The 21,683-nt window shown below is 43.3% G+C and overlaps 1 protein-coding gene across 1 annotated transcript in view; it reads right to left on the minus strand.

Moving 5' to 3' along the window:
* LOC129695846 (limbin-like) overlaps nucleotides 1–21,683 on the minus strand; it is a 146,925-nt gene that overhangs the window by 119,850 nt on the left and 5,392 nt on the right. Inside the window, exons 4-6 of the mRNA XM_055633261.1 lie at nucleotides 18,277–18,345; nucleotides 4,262–4,436; nucleotides 2,650–2,756 (exon numbers count right to left, since the gene is read on the minus strand). Of these exons, the coding sequence (XP_055489236.1) occupies nucleotides 2,650–2,756; nucleotides 4,262–4,436; nucleotides 18,277–18,345 (351 nt within the window). The remainder of the gene's footprint in view (nucleotides 1–2,649; nucleotides 2,757–4,261; nucleotides 4,437–18,276; nucleotides 18,346–21,683) is intronic.

A 21,683-nucleotide genomic window follows, 5' to 3' on the forward strand; every position in this document is an offset into this window, starting at 1 on the left:
ACATTGAAAACAAAGAATATAATGTCAGGTTTAGTAGGTTGCATGTTGGTGTAAATAAATTATAAGCATGAGCTTACTTGAGGTGTGAGTTGTAGTGAAGAATTGTTGTGCAGCATCTCATGGGATCTCCAGTCCCTGGATGAATGGCTCCTCTGATAAATAAATCACTAACAAGGATGTACACTCAACCAGCTTAAGATGGCTATTGGGAAAGTTAGTAGGATTTTTGGCAAAATTGCTAAATTAATAAAATGAAATACAGAGAAAGCTACTTTTGTTAATAAGATTTTACTTTCCTTGCACTTGGGAGGTTTACTCGATCTTCATACTTGGTGATAGATACTGAAGATTTGGAGGGGGTTCAGAAAACAGCAAGAAAATTAATCCATTTTTTTTTTAGTTTTAGAGATACAGCGCGGAAACAGGTCCTTCGGCATACTGGGTCCGCGCCGACCAGCGATCCCAGCACATGAACACTATACTACACACACTGTGGACAATTTGTTTTACATTTACCAAGCCGATTAATAGGTATGTTACAAAACTTATCTTCAGCGGCGCTGCAGTTCTGTCACTGGCTGTGTACGCGATTTTTGCGCCTTTGAGTGGGGGGGACGGGGTTAAAATGCATTTTTCTCCTACCTGGTCCTGGATATATTTTGTCGGAGTGCAAGCTTTTGCAGAAGAATTGTTCCGACGGGCGTTTTGTTTATTATTATTATTTATTTATTTATTTATTTTTTAATCGCCCGACAATTTCAGCACTGGAGTAATTTAAAAATCAATTTCTAAAGCCGTCAACACCGACAACGGGGACAGATTTCACGTACGGGACAGGTAAAGGAAAGCCATTTATTTCATGTGTAAAAGTGCTCCTTAAGATGCCTTCAATTCACATTTTACGTCGCAAAACTGTGATTTCTTTCCCCATACGAACCGGCAGTATTTTTCCTGCCGATATGGGGTTTAAATTCACTGCAACCGCAACGTTCCAAAGGATCGCGTTCCAGAAAAACCCACTCGCAAGTTGATTTAAATGGCCATTAATTTACAGGTATTAAACACTAAATTCCTTCCATTTGGCCTATAAATCCATGACAATGAGATTTACAAATCATGTTATACTGTGAATTATTGTGTGTATGTTATTTGGACCCTTGGGCTATTTAAAAATGTTGATATTTTCTTAAGAAATGGATAGATGTTTAGATCTAGTAATTGAATTATGTAATTAGCTACAATTGGGTAACTAACTAATTATATGCTTTAATTTCAGGTCATCCAAGTAAGATTGTTTCATATTTGTTTCAGAATGCTTCAATCTATGATAACTGAAAATTTATTTCAGTTCTCTTAATTTTTAAGAAAGTTATGGGCTTTTGACTGTCCTCGATCACAGCTTTTGTGTTAAGTCAATGGCCAAGCAAGAGGGAACAATCTAATTTCCGAGTATGAAAATGGCCATAACTTTTTTAATACTGAAGATATGAAAGTGAATTAGGTGTCAAATTAAACTTATTTTTATGCTTTATCTGATGGGATGAATTGCAGACTTGATTTTTTAAATCTCAAAATGTTGTAACATTGCTACAATTAACCTAGATCACACAGAGAATGTACAGACTTCGTACAATTAATTTTTGATATTTTAGTTACCAAGGCTGTCTTACACAACATTAGGATTTGCTCTGGAAAAACAGAATCACGCGTGTTGTGTTTTGAGGTTTCTATGACTGTGAAGCACTGCATGTTGCACACCTGAATAATGCTGTATAACTGGTAACACAACTAGGAAATCAAAATTCATTATTAGTAATCCGAAACCAGGAGGAAGGAATTATACATCGCTAGAGTGCAAAGTAAGGCTCACTGATCCACTACGTCTGTGCTGGCTCCAAGTACAGCAATTCCATCTGAACCGTTCCTCCCCATGGCCCTCCAGTGTATTCTCTCACCTGACCAATTACACATTGAAGGCACCAACAAGAATCCAATTACAGTAGATACAGAGGGCAGTGGGTATATAAAACGACCTGCCATAGGAGGTAGTTACTGTGGGTACTATAAGGGATAGGAGAGGTTTACCAGGACATGGACCAAGCATGGGTAGGTGACACGGATGCAGATGGGCACGAGGAAACACTTTTTCTCACAGAGAATTGTGAGTCTGTGAAATTCTCTGCCTCGCAGGGCAGTGGAGGTCGGCTCTCTGGATACTTTCAAGAGAGAGCTAGAAAGGGCTTAAAGATAGCGAGTCAGGGGATATGGGGAGTAGGCAGGAATGGGGTACTGATTGGGGACGATCAGCCATGATCAAATTGAATGGCGGTGCTGGCTCGAAGGGCCGAATGGCCTACTCCTGCACCTATTGTCTATTTTTGGTCGGCATGGGCACGTTGGGCCGAAGGGCCTGTTCTGTGCTCCATGATGCTATGTCTCTAGCCCTAATCAAATTACATGTTCCAGAGTTCTTACACTTGGAATAAACTATTCCCTAATTTAAAATAAAATCTGCATTCCGAAATGGTAATACAGGCACTTTCTCTCAGAATTCCTCTTTTACCCTGCAGGGACACACATGCATCATCACAGCATCCAACAGTCGAATCAAGATTAAAATCTCTTCCATCTAAACAGGGCTGTAAATACCTGGGTTCGACTGCCAATGGTGAGGTAAGCCGGTAATGAAATATTCTTCTCATCCTCGGGCTCACCAGCCTTTAAGACTGCAGTATAATTTATTATGTAGTGTTCACCTGCTGATGAATAAGAAATGAAAAATGCAATTTATCACAAGATTTCAACAAAGACAAAGGCCATTGTCTGGATCAACTGTTGGATCAATGACCTTCCTTCCAAGTCAAGTTTGGGATATTCACTGACGATTGAGCAATGTTCAATTCTATTCATAACTCCTCTGAAACCAAAACAGTTCATCTCTGCAGGCAGCAAAACCTCAACCACATTCAGGCATGAGCCCAAATGTGGCAGTAAAAGTGGCACCATAAAAGTCCCTGGCGTTGACTACCTACTACATGATTGACTGATCGTTCGATCGATCGGCCCACTCAGTCCATGGTGACCATCAATCAGCGGTTCACACTATTTCTAAGATATCCGACTTTCACATCCAATCCTAATAAACACTACAGACAATTTACAATTAACCTGTGCATTCAATGGTATTACCCACCCAACATGTTGGGAGTCATCATAGACCAGAAGGTCAACTAGACCAGTCACTTAAATACTACGGGTACAAGTGTAGGTCACAGGCTAGGTATCCTACAGCGCTTGACTTGCCCTCTAACACCTTTAAACTTTTTCATTATCTTCAAGACTCAAGTCAGGAGTATGATAGAGGACCCTCCTCCCTCAATAGTCGCTATATCATCCGTCAAAACAGGGCTATTGATTCAGACCCTAAAACACTTATTTCCTCCACCGCTAAAGCTTTAGTGTGCTGTTAACAAGGTCTAATCTAGACACTCACCAAGGTTATGTCATCTGCACCCCACAAACCTACAACTTCTGCCACCAAGGAGGACAGGGGCATCAGGCACGCGCAAACTCCCCTAACTGCAGGTTCTCCCAAAGCTGTACTCCACCCCGACTTTACCTTAGACTATAGAAATACATCGGAGAAACAGGCCCTTGTGCCCACCGAGGCCGCGGGACCAGAGATCACCTCATACACCCTAGTACTATCTTACACACTAGTGACAATTTACAATTTTACAGAAGCCAATTAATCTACAAATCTGTATGTCTGAGTGTGGGAGGAAACTGGCAAACCTGGAGAAAACCCACGCAGTCACAGAGAGAATGTACAAACTCTATATAGACAGCACCCGTGGTCAGGATCAAATCCGGGTCTCTGGCTTTGTAAGGCAGCAACTCTATTGCTGCGCTCCTGTGTCATGACATGGAAATATATGATCATTCCTTTATCAACACAGGATCTAAATCTTGGAATTCCCTACCAGCATCATTGTGCACGTACTTTCACCAGAAGAAGAGGTGGTTCTAGAAGGTGCTCACCACCACTTCTCAAGGGCAATTATGGATGGTCAGATTAAACAAAAATAATTACAACAAAATAACAGCCAGGACCACAAAAATAAATTACAGATACAGTTTAACAAGTTAATATGAAAACTCAGCTCAGAGTGTTCACTGTGCTTTATGACAACATTCATATTTACAAATGGCCAATTCATTTAAATTTTCTTTTCATATTGAGCAAGAGGATCTGCGGTACCTTGGAGAGATTCTTTGGTGTATGTCTGGATTCCCATTTCAGTTTCATTTCCAACGTTACTCAGAATGCTCAGAACACTAATGGTGTCCTGGATAGTCAGCTGCGAAACATTAAATGTCATCTGTACATCCAAATTGGTTATCATCAGTCTTACATTCAATGTTTTTCCATTCACCTAAAAAAAAGAGAACAAACAGCTGGTGTGATCTTATTTATAGTTAAGCCATGCAGGCACTCACACAGTCAGACATGACCGATCGATACAGTGGTCTCGGAGTTGTTCTGTGTCTCAAAGGCACATTCAAAAGGGAGATGGTGGTGGGGGTAGGACAGTGGGTGAAGACCAGCTTTATAGAAACATGGAGCTACAATACTGGTTAATGCACAAAAGGACAAAAAGTGCTGGAGTAACTTGACGGGTCAGGCAGCAGCTCTGGAGGAAATGGATAGGTGACGTTCAACATCAAACGTGATGGGGAAAACGGGAAAAATCTGGAGGAGAGGTGGGCCAGGACAAAGCCTGGTGAGGGATAGGTAGATGCTGGTGAGGTTTATTTTTGATGCGCAGATGGTTGGGCAAAGGCCAGAGATAAAAACACAATAGATGTAGATAAGGTGGAAAGCATGAAACAAGAGCTAGGTGGGAGAGGGGGGAAAATGGGTGCATCCAGGTGGGGCACAGAGAACATGAGGAGGGAGGAGGTGGAGTTAAGGAAGGAAGGGTTACTTATGAATTAATTATCCGAAATTAAAGAATTCAATGTTCATACTGTTAGTTTGTAAGCAACCCAATGGAAGGTGAGGTGCTTTTCCTCCAGTGTGCGTGTTGCCTTATTCTGGCAATAGAGGAGGTCGAGGACAGAAAGGTTCTAGAATGGAAATATGGTTAGCATTCGGTAGATTCAGCAGGCCTTGGCAGACCAAGTGCAAGTGTTTGGTGAAATAGTCACCAAGTCCGATTCAGATTCAGATTCAACTTTAATTGGCATTGTCAGTGTACAGTACAGAGACAACGAAATGCATTTAGCATCTCCCTGGAAGAGCGACATAGCATATGATTTGAATAAATATTTACATTAGCATATATACAGACATAGGGTTTTTCCTGTGGGAGGAGTGTCCGGGGGGAGGGGTGATTGGCAGTCACCGAGGTACGTTGTTGAGTAGAGTGACAGCCGCCGGGAAGAAGCTGTTCCTGGACCTGCTGGTCCGGCAACGGAGAGACCTGTAGCGTCTCCCGGATGGTAGGAGGGTAAACAGTCCATGGTTGGGGTGAGAGCAGTCCTTGGCGATGCTGAGCGCCCTCCGCAGACAACGCTTGCTTTGGACAGACTCAATGGAGGGGAGCAAGGAACCGGTGATGCGTTGGGCAATTTTCACCACCCTCTGCAATGCCTTCCGGTCGGAGACAGAACAGTTGCCATACCATACTGTGATACAGTTGGTAAGGATGCTTGGTCTCGCCGATTTAAAGGAGGACACATTGGAACCACAAACCCAATTGGTGTGGGTAGGGGGCTAGAGTTTAGACTCACAATAATAAAGTTATTTCTCGTGCAGGATTTAACAAAAATAAAGATCTTTTGAATAGCAATAAGTTTATTTTTATTACTGAAGTTAAAAATAGTAAAGGCTGTATGCTACATTGAGTATCATCGCACAAGTGTCAATAGAAGCAATTCCTTATCATTTTCAACGGCCACCCCGCGGCTAAAGTAGCAGCTATATTATGAAGAGACAATGTTGTCTGATTACTGCAAGGAGACTATTTTTTCTGCTTGTAAATTTCCCAAATATATTTAAACTGGTTCTCTAGTTCCCAATCAAATTCATGTTATAACCAATTTGCCTTGCATAATGCAAATAGTGTTCCCCAATTCAACGCTTGTGTTATATACTTGTTGTATTCAAGATAGAGTTAGATTTAGCTCTTAGGGCTAACGGAATCAGGGGATATGGTGAGAAAGCAGGAACAGGGTACTTATTTTGGATGATCAGCCATGATCATATGGAATGGCCGTGCTGACTCAAAGATCCAAATGGCCTGCTCTTGCACCTAGTTTCTATGTTTCTATGTCCAATTAATGCTATGGAAACACAAATTATAACAAAAAACTTTCTGTAGTTTAGTTGCTTTACAAGAAAGGTAAAGTTGGAAAACAAATAGCCTCATTCAGTACCAACTTTTATTTTTGTATAATACCCAGTGGTTACATTCTGACTGGATGTGTTCTTGATTTGGTGGTATGCTGCGCCATCTATTGATCACATTATGCAGCACAACTTGGCTTTCACATGAGAGTCTGGAATTCAGCATACCCATCCAATACTTCCAACTCAGAATATTCTAAAATCTTAGAAAATTTCCTTTCCAAATTTGTACCATAAAACAAAAACAAAAAAATTGGTGCAAAGGCCTCTCTCAGATGAGGTAAACCAATTACACAGATGTGGTTCATATTTTTGCACAACTCAACCACTGATTTGCAAGACCTTGTCTAATCTGAATGAAGAGCTGGCGTGTTCTTCCTTGTTAAGCATTGAGATTTTTTCTCACAATTAATGCACTCACAATTAATGAGCACAGGAAAGAATGTACAACATAGGGCTCAGGAGGTTAGATCATTTAGGTCTGTATTACTTGGAGATGAGAAGAATCAAAGTAAACTAATTCAAATGTATAAGATCCTCAGGGAGGCCAAACAAGGTTGGCATTGAAAGTTATGAACTATGGAATATTGTTACAGAATTAAGGGGCAGTCATTTAACAGGGAAATTTCTCCTCAGAGGACAGCGAATCTCTTTTTTTTTTTAATATTTTATTTTATTAGAAGTAAGTACAGTCATATGGCACTAAGTGCCTAATATATATTTTCATGATACATTTTATGTACAACTTGTTTTTTTTTTGTTACATTGAAAAAAGATGCGAATAAGAAAAATAAGTTAGATAGTAAAGGATAGAAAGATGTGAAATATATAGTGTGTGAAGAAAGAAAACGAGTAAATGAAGAAAGTTGAGAGAGAAAATAGTGAAAAGAAAATAAAATAAAAAAGAAAAGGAGATCATTATTTATAATCTTGACCAACCCTCGTCCAGTCCTGAAACGGTTATTTTTTACAACTGTGTTGCACCATATGATTCCAAAAAAACGATGAATGGAGACCAACTCGTTATGAATTGGTCTGATTTATCCATTAGGAGGAATCGCATTTCCTCAAGATGAGCGGTGTCCAACATACTTGCAATCCACATTTTAAGCGTTGGTATTGATGTACCCTTCCAAAATTTAAGTATTAATTTTTTTGCTATTATTAAACCATAGTTAAGGAATAGATTTTGAGATGTGTTCAATTTATTCCCATCTTCCATTACACCAAATATAATCATTTCAGTATTAGGTTCCATTCTTATCTTGAATAATTTTGTAAATATTTCAAAAATATAATTCCAAAATCTATAAAGTTTTATGCAGGAAACTAAGGAGTGTGTTATAGTTGCCTTTTGGGCTAGACATTAAAATTCACAAGTGGCGGATATAATATACTGGATAAAAATTTTGTTTGAAGTAGATTTGTTTTTGAATAATATAATCTATGTACAATTTTAAATTGAATTAGATTATGCCTTACATTAATTGAACATTTGTGAATATATATCAGGTATTTTTCCCATTTAACCTTCGTAATTTTTATCATTAATTCCCGTTCCCACTCTTCTCTAAGTACTTCTGTCGATGGTAGGTCTATATTTAGAATACTATTATATAAATAGGATATTAATTTTTGTGAGTCAGCTTCAATATTCATTGCTTCTTCCAATAAGTCAGGAGTTACTTTTTGATATCCTTGTATATATTTTTTCACAAAGTCGCAAATCTGAAGATATTTAAAATATTGGTTGTTTTTCAATTTAAATTTTAATTGTAGTTGTTGGAATGATAATAGGTTACCCATTTCATACATATCCCCGATCCTTCTAATTCCGAGACTTTCCCATTGGTTATATGTCTTATCAATAAGAGATGGTTTAAATAAAGGGTTGTTCGCAATTAGCATTAACAGTGATAGATTTCTTAATTTTAAAGATAATTTTATTTGTTTCCACATTCTTATTGTACCATATATAATTGGATTCTTCTTATATATTGTGTTATTCCGTTTTTTGGGGGAAAAGAGGATCGTTCCTATATTACAAGGATGGCAATCCTCCTTCTCCATTTTTATCCATTCTGTCTGTTGGGTAGAGCTATCCAACCAATAAATCATATTCTTAATATGCACTGCCCAGTAATAATACATAAAATTCAGAAGTGAAAGTCCCCTGACCTCTTTTGGTTTACATAAGTGTTTTTTTGTGATTCTATGTGATTTGTAGTCCCAAATATAATTTGTAATGTTAGTCTAATTTTAAAAAAAAAATATTTTGGTATATATACCGGTATAGACTGAAATAGGTATAGTAATTGTGGTAGGAAGATCATTTTTATTGCATTTATTCTACCTAATAATGATAAGGGAAGTGTTTTCCAAAATGTAATCAGTTTATTTAATAAAGGTATGAAATTAGCGTTGAATAATGCTTTATATTTTCTAGTAATCTGAATACCCAAATATTTAAATTTTTCTGTTGCGATTTTAAAGGGGAACTTCAATAAGTGTGTAGGTTCTTGAGGTGTTAATGTCATGATTTCACTTTTGTTCCAGTTTATTCTATATCCAGAAAAAGACCCAAATTCCTCTATTAAGTTTAATAAATTTGGTATGCTCGTTTGTGACTTTGTAATATATAAAAGTATATCGTCTGCATATAATGAGATTTTATTCTTTGAGTCCCTGGTATTATAGCCCTGAATATTCGGATGAATTCTTATACTTTCAGCCAGGGGTTCTATCATAAGGGCAAATAGCAGGGGTGATAGTGCACAGCGAATCTCTTTCACTTGTTTTATGTGGAGGGTGCGGGGTGGGGTTTGGGGGAAACGTTTTAAAATCTCTTCTTACGACGGATATGTGATTTTTTTCCATATAATATCTCCATCCGCACTGCGGCCTAACATCGAGGAGGTAGCGGCCTCTGCTGGAGATCGACTCCGGGAGCTCCAGCTGCGGGAGCCTGTGGACTTAACATCGTGGAGCTGGTGATCCCCGTCGGGGATCGACCTCGGTTCTCCAACTATGGGAGCCTGCAGACTATAACATCGTGGAGCTTGTGGTCCCTGGCTAGAGACCAACTTCGGGAGCTCCAGGCCGCAGGAGCCTCGACCACCTCGACACGGTGGGCTTCGATTGCCCTGACGCGGGGGCTTCGATCGCCGGCTGCGGGACCTTCGATCGCCCCGACTGCGGATGGTTCGACGGCCCCATCCGTGGGAGAATAAAGAGGGAAGAAGATTGGACTTTATTGCCTTCCATCACAGTGAAGAATGGGGGGAATCTGCTGTGGTGGATGTTTATGTTAGCTTTTATGTGGTAGTGTGTCTTGTTGCTTTTTTTTAGTATGGCTGTATGGTAAATCGAATATCACTCTACCTTAATTGGTACAAGTGACAATAAAATACCTTGAACCTTGAACTCAGCCCCAGAGGGTGATGAAGTTAGATCATTTGATGGGGTGATCAATAAATATCTGAAAGATCAAGGAATTATGGGGTAGGTATGAGGAACTACCACAGAAGACAAGTTGAGGCCTGCATAGATCAGCTATATGGTATTGAATGATGCAACTTGCAGCCTACTCCTGCTCCCATTTCCATATATTCTTCTGTTTAATGCTAATCATTGTGGCAAACAAGAATTCTACAACACAGTTGTCCCGACAACCTGGGTTGTCCAGGATGCTCTGATATATTTCACAATCACTGCTTCTGACTAGACAGAGGCAGCCAGATCCAAGCTGTTCCACCACTCCCTGCATCTCATTGGAAAAGAACACATGCCACTTGTTAAGAGTCAAATACAGCATGGAAGCAGGCCCTTTGGCCCACACCCCATCTATACTAGTCCCACCTGCCTGCATTTGGCCCATATAAACCTTTCCTGTCTATGTACCTGTCCAAATGTCTCTTAAATGTTATGATAGTGCCTGGCTCAACTACCACCTCTGGCAGCTCATTCCATACACCCAACACCCTTTGTGTGGAAGAAGTTGCCTCTCAGGTTCCTATTAAATTGATAATACGCCATCTTCCTCTACCACAATAATGCTAGTCTCAAAACTATCAGGTAATTCCTATCCATGTTCTCCACAGATGCTGCCTCACCTGCTGAGTTACTCCAGCACTTAGTGACTTCTTTCGACTCTAATGTTTACATTTCATACCATGTGTTAAAGCTCTAGTGAATAGAGTTTACTCTAGGTTATAGCACAGTATTAAGGTGTCAGTCACAGATTTAAAAAAAACTACATCCCCAATTTTCAATTGCTCACGTATTATCAATAAATATCTAACATTATTTTATTGTGATTTCATTAATATTGCAAACTCAATCACTTCAAACTTAATCCCCACAATATCCAGCTTACCCAACTTTGTTTATGATAACAGCCATATAAAGGTTAATGAAACATATTTGGATTTCATAATTAGATCATGACAAATCCAAATGAATTGTAGATGGCAATATGAGTATGGCCAATGATCAAGTTGAAATATGTGACAATAACATACTATTTAGTCCCACTTTCGTTCCCCTGCTCTAAAACTCTTCTTGGCGACAGTTGTTCTCACCCTCAACAACTTTTCTTTTGACTCCTCTCTTTCTTAAATGTAAAGGTACAGTATAGACATGGACACTCATAAGAGCCCCCAGTTATGCTGCCTTTAATGGTTTACATTGAATAATCCTTGTTCCCAATGTTCACTGGCACCATTCCCAACTCTTTATCCGCTCAGTTGACGACTTCATTGGAGCTGCCTCTGCACTCATGCAGATTTCATTAAAACTCATTGATTTCTTAATTTCATCACTAATCTTCACCCTACCCCTCAAATTGCCTGGACTATGCCCACTCTCCCTTTCTTGATCTCTTGCACCCATGCAGAATTTCATTAAACTCGCCCCACCCCTTGATTTCATTAATTTCATCACTAACTTTCACCCTACCCTCAAATTTGCCTGGACTATGCCACCACTCTCCCCTTTCTTGATCTCTGTCTCCAGACAGACTTTCGACTGACGGCTGCTATGAACTTACCAACTTCCACAGTAATCTGGAATACACCCCCTCCCACCCTGCCTCTCGCAATGTACCATGTACCAATGTACCATGTACCAATGTACCAATGTACCATTGTACCCATGTACCAATGTACCAATGTACCATTGTACCCAATGTACCAATGTACCAATGTACCATGTGCCTTCCTAAGCACTTATCACACCTGCTTGCTAACCTTCTGTGATTCATGCACAAGAACATTTATAACCCTCTGTACTTCATCTAAAATATAGATAATAGCCGGCCTTTTGATTCCTCTTACAAAGTGCATAACCTCGCACTTTGTCACATTACGCTAATTTGACAAGTTTTTGACCACCGAATCAACCTCCCTATATCCAGCTGGAGGATCCCAATAAAGAAAATACACAGTTAAAGCCCTGTCCCACAGTACAAATTCATTCCAAGAGCTCTCCCGAGTTTAAAAAAAAATCAAACTCGTGGTAAGCACGGAGGATGAACGTCGGAGCTTGGGGACGTCTCTTAGCGGCTCGTAACGCTAACGGCAGGTAAGCACGGGAAGACACGCTAATGGCAGGTAAGCACGGGAAGACTCGTGAAGATTTTTCAACATGTTGAAAAATGTCCACGAGAGCCCCGAGTACCGACGAGTGGCCATTGCCATAAATCTCAAGAGTTCGAATCAGGGCAAACTCGGGAGAGCTCTTGGAATGAACTCGTACCGTGGGACAGGGCTTTTGATGGCAATACCCTTAACAACATTGATATACAGAAGGATCTTGGGTTCCTAGTCCATAGCTCCCTGAAAGTGGCAACAAATGTAGACAGTGGGAAATAAAGCATAAGGTACAGAGTATGCTTTCCTTCATCAGTTAGATTTAAGATGGGTTTATTGTCACATGTACCATAAGGTACAGTGAAATTTGAGTTACCATACGGCCATACCAAGTGAAAAGCAGTAAGATGCACAACCACATAAAATAAAATTTAACATAAACATCCCCCACAGGGGCTCGCCACATTCCTCACTGTGATGGAAGACAATAAAGTCCAATCTCTCCCTCTTTCCTCTCCGTGGTCGGGGCCATCAAAGCTCCTGCAGCCGGCGACCTGAGGCCCTCGCGTTCGGGTGATTGAAATTCCCTCGTCGAGACGGTTGAAATTCACCATGGCTTGGAACCGTGACTCAGTCTCTACCAGGGACCGCAATGTTTAGACCAGGCTCCACAATGTTAACGTCCACAGGGCTGTGGTTGGAGCTCTCCGCAGTCAATCCCCGGGAAGGGGATCGCAGCTCCTAGATGGTAAGTCCACGCCGCGCCTGCGTTGAAGCGCCGGGTCGGTCTCCAGGAAAGGCCGAGCCGCTCCACGATGTTCGGCCGCGATTTGGGGCGGAGATACAACACGGAAAAAATCGCAACCCCATCGAGGTGAGATTGAAAAAAAAGTTTCCCCCAAACCCCAGCTTCCCCCCTACACAAAACAGACCAAGAAACACTAAAACATACTTTTAACACATACTTAAAATAACAAATCAGAAAGAAAAGACAGGCAGACCGTTGGCTAGGCAGCCATCTTCGGCGCCTCCCAGTTCAGTTGCATTGAGTATAAGAGTTAAGAAGTCACATTGCAGTTTTATAGGACTTGGGTTAGGCCGCATATGGAGTATTGTGTGCAGTTCTATTTGTCTGTTATAGGAATGATGTGGAGGCTTTGGAGAGGGTGCCGGAGAGGTTTATCTGAATGGAGCCTTGAATAGAGGGGATCAGCTGTAAGGTACGGAAAGGTTGGACAAACTTGGATTGTTTTCTCTGGATCATCAAAGGCGGAGACGAGACGTGATAAAAGTATATAAAATTATGAGGCATAGATTAGACTGTCAGCACAATTTCCCCCCAGGATGTCAACGTCCACGACTAGAGGGCATAGCTTTAGGGTGAGAGGGACAGAGTTTAAAGGAAATATGCGGGGGAAATCTTTTTATATAAAGAGTGGTGAGTACCTGGAACGCACTGCCTGGGTGGTGGTGGAGGCAGATAGGATAGTGATATTTTAGATAGGCACATGGACATGTAGGGAATGGCAGGATCCGAGTCATGTGCAGGCAGAGATTAATTTAACTTGGCATCACATTACATTGATGTTGTGGACCTGTACTGCTCTATGTTCAACATAACATGCCCTCCCATGCGTCATCAGCAAACTTAAATGCTATGCTCTGCTGCCCACTCCTCCAGTTTATTAATATGCTGTAAATAATCAAGGGTTAAGCACTGATCCTCATTCTCATTCACATATATTCTGACACAATGGGGTGGCAAAGGCAGCCCAAGCATTTGCTAGGCAAAAATGCTGGAGAAACTCAGCGGGTGGGGCAGCATCTATGGAGCGAAGGAAATAGGTGATGTTTCGGGTCGAGACCCTTCTTCAGACTGATGTGGGTTGGGGGGGGGGGGGGGGGGGGGGGGGAAGAAAAAAAAGGAAGAGGCGGAGGCAGAGGGCTGTGGGAGACCTGGGAAGGGGAGGGGATAAAGGGAGAAAGCAAGGACTACCTGAAAATGAAGAAGTCAATGGTCATACCGTTTCATACCCAAGCAAAATATGAGGTGCTGCTCCTCCAATTTGCAGTGGGACTCACTCTGGCCATGGAGGAGGCCCAGGACAGAAAGGTTGGATATGGAATGGGAGGGAGAGTTGAAGTGCTGAGCCACCGGGAGATCATCTTAACCCAGACCCGTTACCACAGCCACGTTTGCTTTCTCGGAACCACCAGCCTGATCTCCCGGTGGCTCAGCACTTCAACTCCCCTCCCATTCCGAATCCGACCTTTCTGTCCTGAGCCTCCTCCATAGCCAGAGCGAGTCCCACCACAAATTATTGGAGCAGCACCTCATATTTTGCTTGGGTAGTTTACACCCCAGTGGTATGAACATTGACTTCTCCAATTTCAGGTAGTGCTTGCTTTCTCCCTCTTTCCCTTCCCCTTCCCAGCTCTCCCACAGCCCACTGTCTCTGCCTCTTCCTTTCTTCTTCCCACCCCCACATCAGTCTGAAGAAGGGTCGCGACCCGAAACTTCACCTATTCCTTCGCTCCATAGATGCTCTCTCACCTGCTGAGTTTCTCCAGCATTTTGGCCTACCTTCAATTTTTCGAGCATCTGCAGTTCTTTCTTAAACATCAAGCATTTGCTATATTATTTGAATGAGTGATTTTTAACTCGGGCCTCATGCCAGCTTACAGACCCATCATTCCATCAGTTCTGCATATGCTTTGCATGCAACTCAAATTGGTTGGGAATGAAATGCCACACCACCAGCATGTGACATAGTATAGTGACAGAAATCACACTAGAGGGCAGTAGAAGCCAACAACTGTTCATACATTTAAAAAAGTGAAGCACCTTTCGTCACATTCAATTACACTTTGTGTTCCAATATTAACAGCCATAAAACATTAAAAATTTGTTTTTTCACCCCCTCCCTCCCTCTCAAGTGACAGTAAAACACAAATCCTCTATGTTGTGTTCAGATACTTGGTTTACTTATTCAATGAGTGAATTAACCACACAAATGGCTCGTAACTCCTTTATACCTTCTCTTCTATTGAATCACTTGCACAAGTATTTGAAAAAACACCCTGATAAAACTTAGTTAGAAGCACATGTTCCCAGCTTGTCTCCCAAGTTAGATACAAAAATCTGGAGTAACTCAGCTGATGAAGCCGAGTTTTAGTTAAAAATATAAGAAGATATTACATTGGTTTCTGGGCTAGCTTACAGCTTATATTTAGTGTCAAATTAGGCTTGCCTTAGGTTGCGGTGTGTGTGAGATAATAAATCCTATAACATTGTCTCCCAAGTGAAGGAGCTAGAGAGATATCTTTGAAAGTAAGATGCCATAAACCAAATGACCAATGTTTATGGGGGAGGAGGCAATAAAGGAAGAGAGAAATAGCCAGTCACATCTTTGTAAGCAGATGGCCTATGTTTATGAGGGACCAAGTGACAAAGAAGATATACAATGTTTTTAGTATATCTTGTACCATGTAAACAAAAGGTTTGATGTGATGCATTCTGTGGAAACCTTTTCCTGTACCTCTGACCATGACTAATGTCTGTGGAATGTGCTAAGGGGAAAAAAAACCTATTTAAAGCAATGTAATTCTGTTGTTCAGAGAAGGTGGCTGAGGACAGTCAAGTGTCTGTGTTGGTCACTTGACTGGAGTTCTCCCTCCCTTCCATCGGCCGATGTTAAGTAAAGTTTTGAACTGGTCTACCAAACAGTTTGTGTGGTGTCTGTTTATTAAGAAGCGAACCTGGTTTAGTAGTTAAGATAAGTAGCTTTTTCACAGCGGGACAGGCAGCATCTCTGGAGAGAAGGAATGGGTGATGTTTTGGGTCAAGATCCTTCTTCAGACTGGTTAGGGATAAGGGAAAAAGGAGAGATATAGACGGTGATGTAGAGAGATAAAGAACAATGAATGAAAGATATGCAAAAAAGTAACGATGACAAAAGTAACAGGCCATTGTAAGCTGTTTGTACGGTGAAAACGAGAAGCCAGTGCGACTTGGGTGGTGGAGGGAGAAAGAGAGAGGGAATGCCGGGGTTATTTGATGTTGGTGAAATCAATATTCATACCACTGGGCTGTAAGCTGCCCAAGCTAAATATGAGATGTTTTTCCTCCAATTTACATTTAGCCTCACTCTGCCAATGGAGGAGACCTAGGACATAAAGGTCTGTGTGGGAATGAGAAGGAGAATTAAAGTGTTTAGCAACAGGGAGATCAGGTAGGTTCAGGCGGGCTGAGTGAAGGTGTTCAGCTAAACAATTGTCCAGCCTGCTCTTGGTCTCACTGATGTATAAAAGTCCACATCTTGAACAGCGGATACAGTAGATGAGGTTGGTGGAGGTGCAAGTTAACCTCTGGCTAACCTGGGAGGACTGTCAGTGTACCTGAACAGAGTCGAGGGAGGAGGTATAGGGACAGGTGTTGCACCTTCTGTGGTTGCAGGGGGAAGGTGCCTGGGGAGGGGGTGGTTTGGGTGGGAAGGGATGAGTTAACCAGGGAGCTGTGGAGAGAACGGCTTCTGCGGAAGGTGGAAAGGGGTGGAGATAGGAAGACGTGACCAGTGTTGGCATCCTGTTGGAGGTGGTGAAAGCTACGGAGGATTATATGGTGTATGCGAAGGCGGATGGGGTGAAAGGTAGGGACTAGGGGGACTCTGTCTCTGTTGCGACTGGGGGGAGGGGGAGCAAGGGCAGAGCTGAGGGGTACCAAGGAGACCCTATTGAGGGCCTCATCTATGACGGGAGAGGGAAACCGCCATTCCCTAAAGAATGAGAACATCTCAGATGTCGTGATATGGAACACCTCATCTTGAGTGCAGATGCGGCATAGATGGAGGAATTAGGAGTAGGGGATAGAATCTTTGCTGAAAGCAGGGTGGAAAGAAGTTTAGTCGAGATAGTTGTGGAAGGCAGTTTAATGGTAATAGACATCGGTCGATAGTCTATTTCCTGTGATGGAGACCGAGATCAAGAAAGTGCAGGGAGGTGTCGGAGATGGTCCAAGTAAATTTAAGTGCAGGATGGAAATTGGTGGCGAAGTTGATGAAATCCATGAATTCTGCATGGGTGCAAGAGGTAGCACCAATGCAGTCATCAATGGAACAGAGATAGAGTTTGGGGATAGGGCCAGTGTACGCCTGGAACAGGGATTGTTCAATGTACCCTACAAAGAGGTAGGCATAGCTGGGGCCCATGTGGGCCATAGCTACGCCTTGGAGGAAGTGGGAGGATTCGAAGGAGAATTTGAGGGAGGAGTCAAAGGAAAAGTTGTTGAGGCTCGGCGGCGTAGAGTGTTAGCAGAAGGAAACTGGATGTTTCTACGGTCGAGAAAGAAACTGAGGGCTTTAAGGCCTTCCTGGTGGGGGATGGTGTAGTGACAAAACATCCATAGCAAAGATGAGGGAGTGGGGGCTTGGAAAGCAGAAGTCGTCAAAGAGACGAAGGGCATGCGAGGTATCATGAACATACCTGTAGATCGGGGGAAATTGGTCCGGGGGGGGGGGGGGGGGGGGGGGGGGGGGGGGGGGGGGGGGGGGGGGGGGGTGGGGGGGGGGGGGGGGTGGGGGGGGGGGTGGGGGGGGGGGGTGGGGGGGTGGGATGGGGGGGGGTAGGATGGGGACAAAGTACATGGAAATAATTTCAGTGAGACAGGAGCAGGCAGAAAGAATGGGTCTGCCAGGGCAGTTGTGTTTATGGATTTTGGGGAGAAGGTAAAACTGGGCTGTGCGGGGGATGGGAAATGATAAGGTTGGAGGCTGTGGAAGGCAGACAAGCCAGAAGTGATGAAATCAGAAATGGTCTGCGTGATTATGGCCTGGTGCTCATCTGTGGGATCATGGTCCAAGGGTAGGTAGGAGGAGGTGTCAGAGAGCTGATGCCTGGCCTGAGTGTGGTAGAGGTCAGCTCGCCAGACTTTTTCCACTAAAGTTTCCAGCACAAATTACCTTCCATGCTGCGCCACACTAGCTATCTCAGCATGAGGCAACTTGCTGGACGAACGCAGGCAGCATTTGAGGAATGAACGGACAGATAACGTTTCAGGTCTGATGAAGAATCCCCTTCACCAGTCCAATCGCTCCTGAGATGTTGACTGACCTGCTAGGTTCCTCCAGCACCTTGTATTTAGTACTCCAGCACTTTGTATCGTACTTGAAATTTCATATTTGTTAAATCGTGCAAATTTGTGAGTATTTTGATCCTGCAAATTTTACCTCTATTTGCTTCCAGAGTGCAGAAGGGATCACGTTTGAAAAAACAGCTTACCTCTGCGCATTTCTGAAAAGTCACGTTGAATGCTGAAGATCCTGTTGCCTTGATTGTGTTTTCATTGTACTGAAAATATACAACGTAATTTCACTGTCATGGGTAACAACAACAAAAAATCTCCAAAGTTAGGAAAATACAGGTGCACAACCTTTTATCCGAAGATCAAAATAACGAAAAGCTCCGAATAGCGGACATTTTTTCAGTCCTTGAAGAAAGGTCCTTGAAGACGTTTACCGAGGGCGGCCCGCAGAGGTGACAGCGGAACCTCCGGTCGGTCCTCGAAGAAAGGGGAACTAAATCCCCATTCATAAAAGGTGAGGGTATATTGCGCGGGAGGGTTAATAATTGACAATCTGCTGCTGCCTGTCCGCTGAGTTAAAAAGTTCCCACGGTAGACTCACGATGCAGCAGATTGTCGCTCCCTTCAGTTTCACCCCACCTACACCCCTCTGCTTCCCAGCAATGTGTGTGACCCCTTCCTTCCCCTCTCCAGTTCCCCGCCCATTGCATCGGCATGGGGGCTTTGCACTGTCTTCACGTCAGTGATGCCAACATACAATGCCAGTCACCGGAGACGTCAGGACCAACGGGACACTGACCCCCAGGCCCACTGCAAGCACGGAGATCCCAGAGACCCACAGCCAGCAGCAGCCCAGCCCCGTTCCAACTCCAAAGGAACACGCTTCCCGTAGGGACAGAAGCTGATGGTGTGCAAGGTACGTCTTGTTCTTGGGGTTGCGGATGAGGGGGCGCAGCTCGGGCTGTGACGTCTCCGGCCAACGGGACACCGACTGCAAGCACGGAGATCCCGGAGACTCACAGCCAGCAGCAACTCTAGCCCAGCCCCGTTCCAACTCCAGAGGAACCCGGGTTGCGGATGAGGGGGCGCAGCTCGGGCTGTGGGCGAACTGCCACTTGTCGCTGTAGCGGCGCATCGGGGAGCAGGTTCCTGTTGGTCCTGACGTCTCCGGTCACCCCCCTGGACAGGAGCTGAGACTGGGAACTGTACCGCCCTTGCCCCCTCCCTCTGCAACTGCAAACAACCCCACTCTCCTGCTCACCTGCAAGGGTGGTACAGTTCCCAGTCTCAGCTCCTGTGGCCGAAGATGTCAGGACCACCAGAAGCCGTTCCCCGATGGGCCGCTACGGTGACAAGTGGCAGTTCGCCCACAGCGCGAGCTACGCCCCCTCATCGGGACACCGACCCCCAGGTCCACTGCAAGCACGGAGATCCCAGATCAGCAACTCCAGCCCAGCCCCGCTCCAATTCCAGAGGAACCCGCTCCCTGTAGGGGCAGAAGCTGATGGTGTGCAAGGTACGTCTTGTTCTTGGGGTGGCGCAGCTTGGGCTGTGGGCGAACTGCCACTTGTCGCCATAGCGGCCCATCGGGGAGCAGATTCCTCTGGAGTTGGAGGGACAGGGAGACAGCGGCTTTTGAGAATGGTGGGCAATCATTTCCAAAGTTCTGCCCACACAGTCAGTACACCTCTCCTATACTTGTCTCCCGCACTAAGATTATCTCGCAGAGAATGATCCCAGCCTAACCCTCCCTATTCTCTCCTATTCTGCTAGAAAAAACTACATTGATGACTCAAACTCGCGATTGAGTAACTGCTGGGATCGAGGCGCAAATTCGCGACCTTGCAGATATGAGCCGAGCACTCTACCACTGAGCCAGCCGTTAAAATCTACGCTAAAAATCTTCCAATCCGAAAGCCGAAAAATTCCGAATTACGAAAAGTGTCTGGTCCCAAGGCTTTCGGATAAAAGGTTATGCACCTGTAATGTAAATATTCAGCCTGCTGGTATAAATCTATGGAAGGAGAAACAGTTTATATTTCAGGTTGATGACATTTATTACACTGAAATGTTGACTCGGTTTGTCTCTCCACAGATGCTGCCTGACCTGCTGAGTATTTCTAACATTTTCTATTTTTCACTTCAGATGTTTGGTGTTTGCAGCAATGTGATTCACATTGACCCCTACTTTACGCGAGACTGCTTTCCCAGAAACAGTTCATATAGCTGCTTTTTGGAATGTTCTGGGCTTTGTTCAAGAAACACACGTTGAACATCTTACATTCATTTATTTTGTTTTATCACGTAAATTCCATGAGAGTTAATTTTTTTCCCTTTATTAAATTTTTGGGTCGTGATGTGTGAATTCTGTACGGGCACATTTCTGTTACTTAATGAGGCTTGCTTGTACAACACACCAAATCTCTAAATACCAGTTTATTACATTGCACTATGTCTGTAGCTGAGGCTCAGTCTCTTTCGAATGCTTTGCAAAGGTCGCCGCAGGCAGGCGCCATCTTGGAAGTTTTCCGCCCTGGAGCGGAAAAGACTACAAAAAGTAGTAAACACTGCCCAGTCCAACATCGGCTCTGACCTCCCTTCCATCGAGGGGATCTATCGCAGTCGCTGCCTCAAAAAGGCTGGCAGCATCTTCAAGGACCCACACCATCCTGACCACACACTTATCTCCCCACTACCTTCAGGTAGAAGGTACAGGAGCCTGAAGACTGCAACGACCAGGTTTAGGAATAGCTACTTCCCCACAGCCACCAGGCTCGGACAAAACTCTGAACATTAATATCCCATTATCTGTTTATTTGCACTTTATCAGTTTATTTATTCATGTGTGTATATATTTATATAATGGTATATGGACACACTGATCTGTTCTGTAGTCATGCCTACTATGTTTTGTTGTGCTGAAGCAAAGCAAGAATTTCATTGTCCTATCAGGGACACATGACAATAAACTCTCTTGAATCTTGAAATGCTGGTTGATTCTATATTCTTCTTGTGCTCCATAGCAACTTAATCCTCGATGTTGAATGTCAAAATACTGGTAACCAATACTCCATTTGCTCTGTGGACTTCACCTTCTCTAGAATTTATTATTAAATCAAAGGTTGCTTCACCACATTGCCTGCCATTTCCGAAATATGCCAAAAACTGCTCAAAATAGAATATTAATTTTTATAATCTGTACATGCAATCAGCACGGGAGATAAATTAATTGAATCTGCAGCCTCAAGGTAGCAGCATCTAACATCAAGACTCCTCACCATCCAGTTCATGCCCTCTTCATGCTGCTGGTGTCAGGCAGTGGTAACAGAAGCCTTAAGTCCCACAACGCCAGGTTCAAGAACAGCTACTTTCCTTCAACTATTAGGTCTTGAACCAGCCTGCCTGTTGGAACACTGTTGACAACCTCTTGTACCATTGTCAACTTGTTTTTGAATTGTGTTTTACACTAATATCTTGTTTATTTTCCATAGTCTTACCCTTTTCACTGTCTTGTAGAATTTGTGTGTAATTTATGTATTAGTTAGGATTCTGTTTGTTGGCCGAGTTGATCTGTTTGGGCCGTTGCTACAAGCAAGACTTTCAT

This window comes from Leucoraja erinacea, chromosome 1 (genome assembly GCF_028641065.1).
Source record: "Leucoraja erinacea ecotype New England chromosome 1, Leri_hhj_1, whole genome shotgun sequence".
Lineage (NCBI taxonomy): Eukaryota > Metazoa > Chordata > Chondrichthyes > Rajiformes > Rajidae > Leucoraja > Leucoraja erinaceus.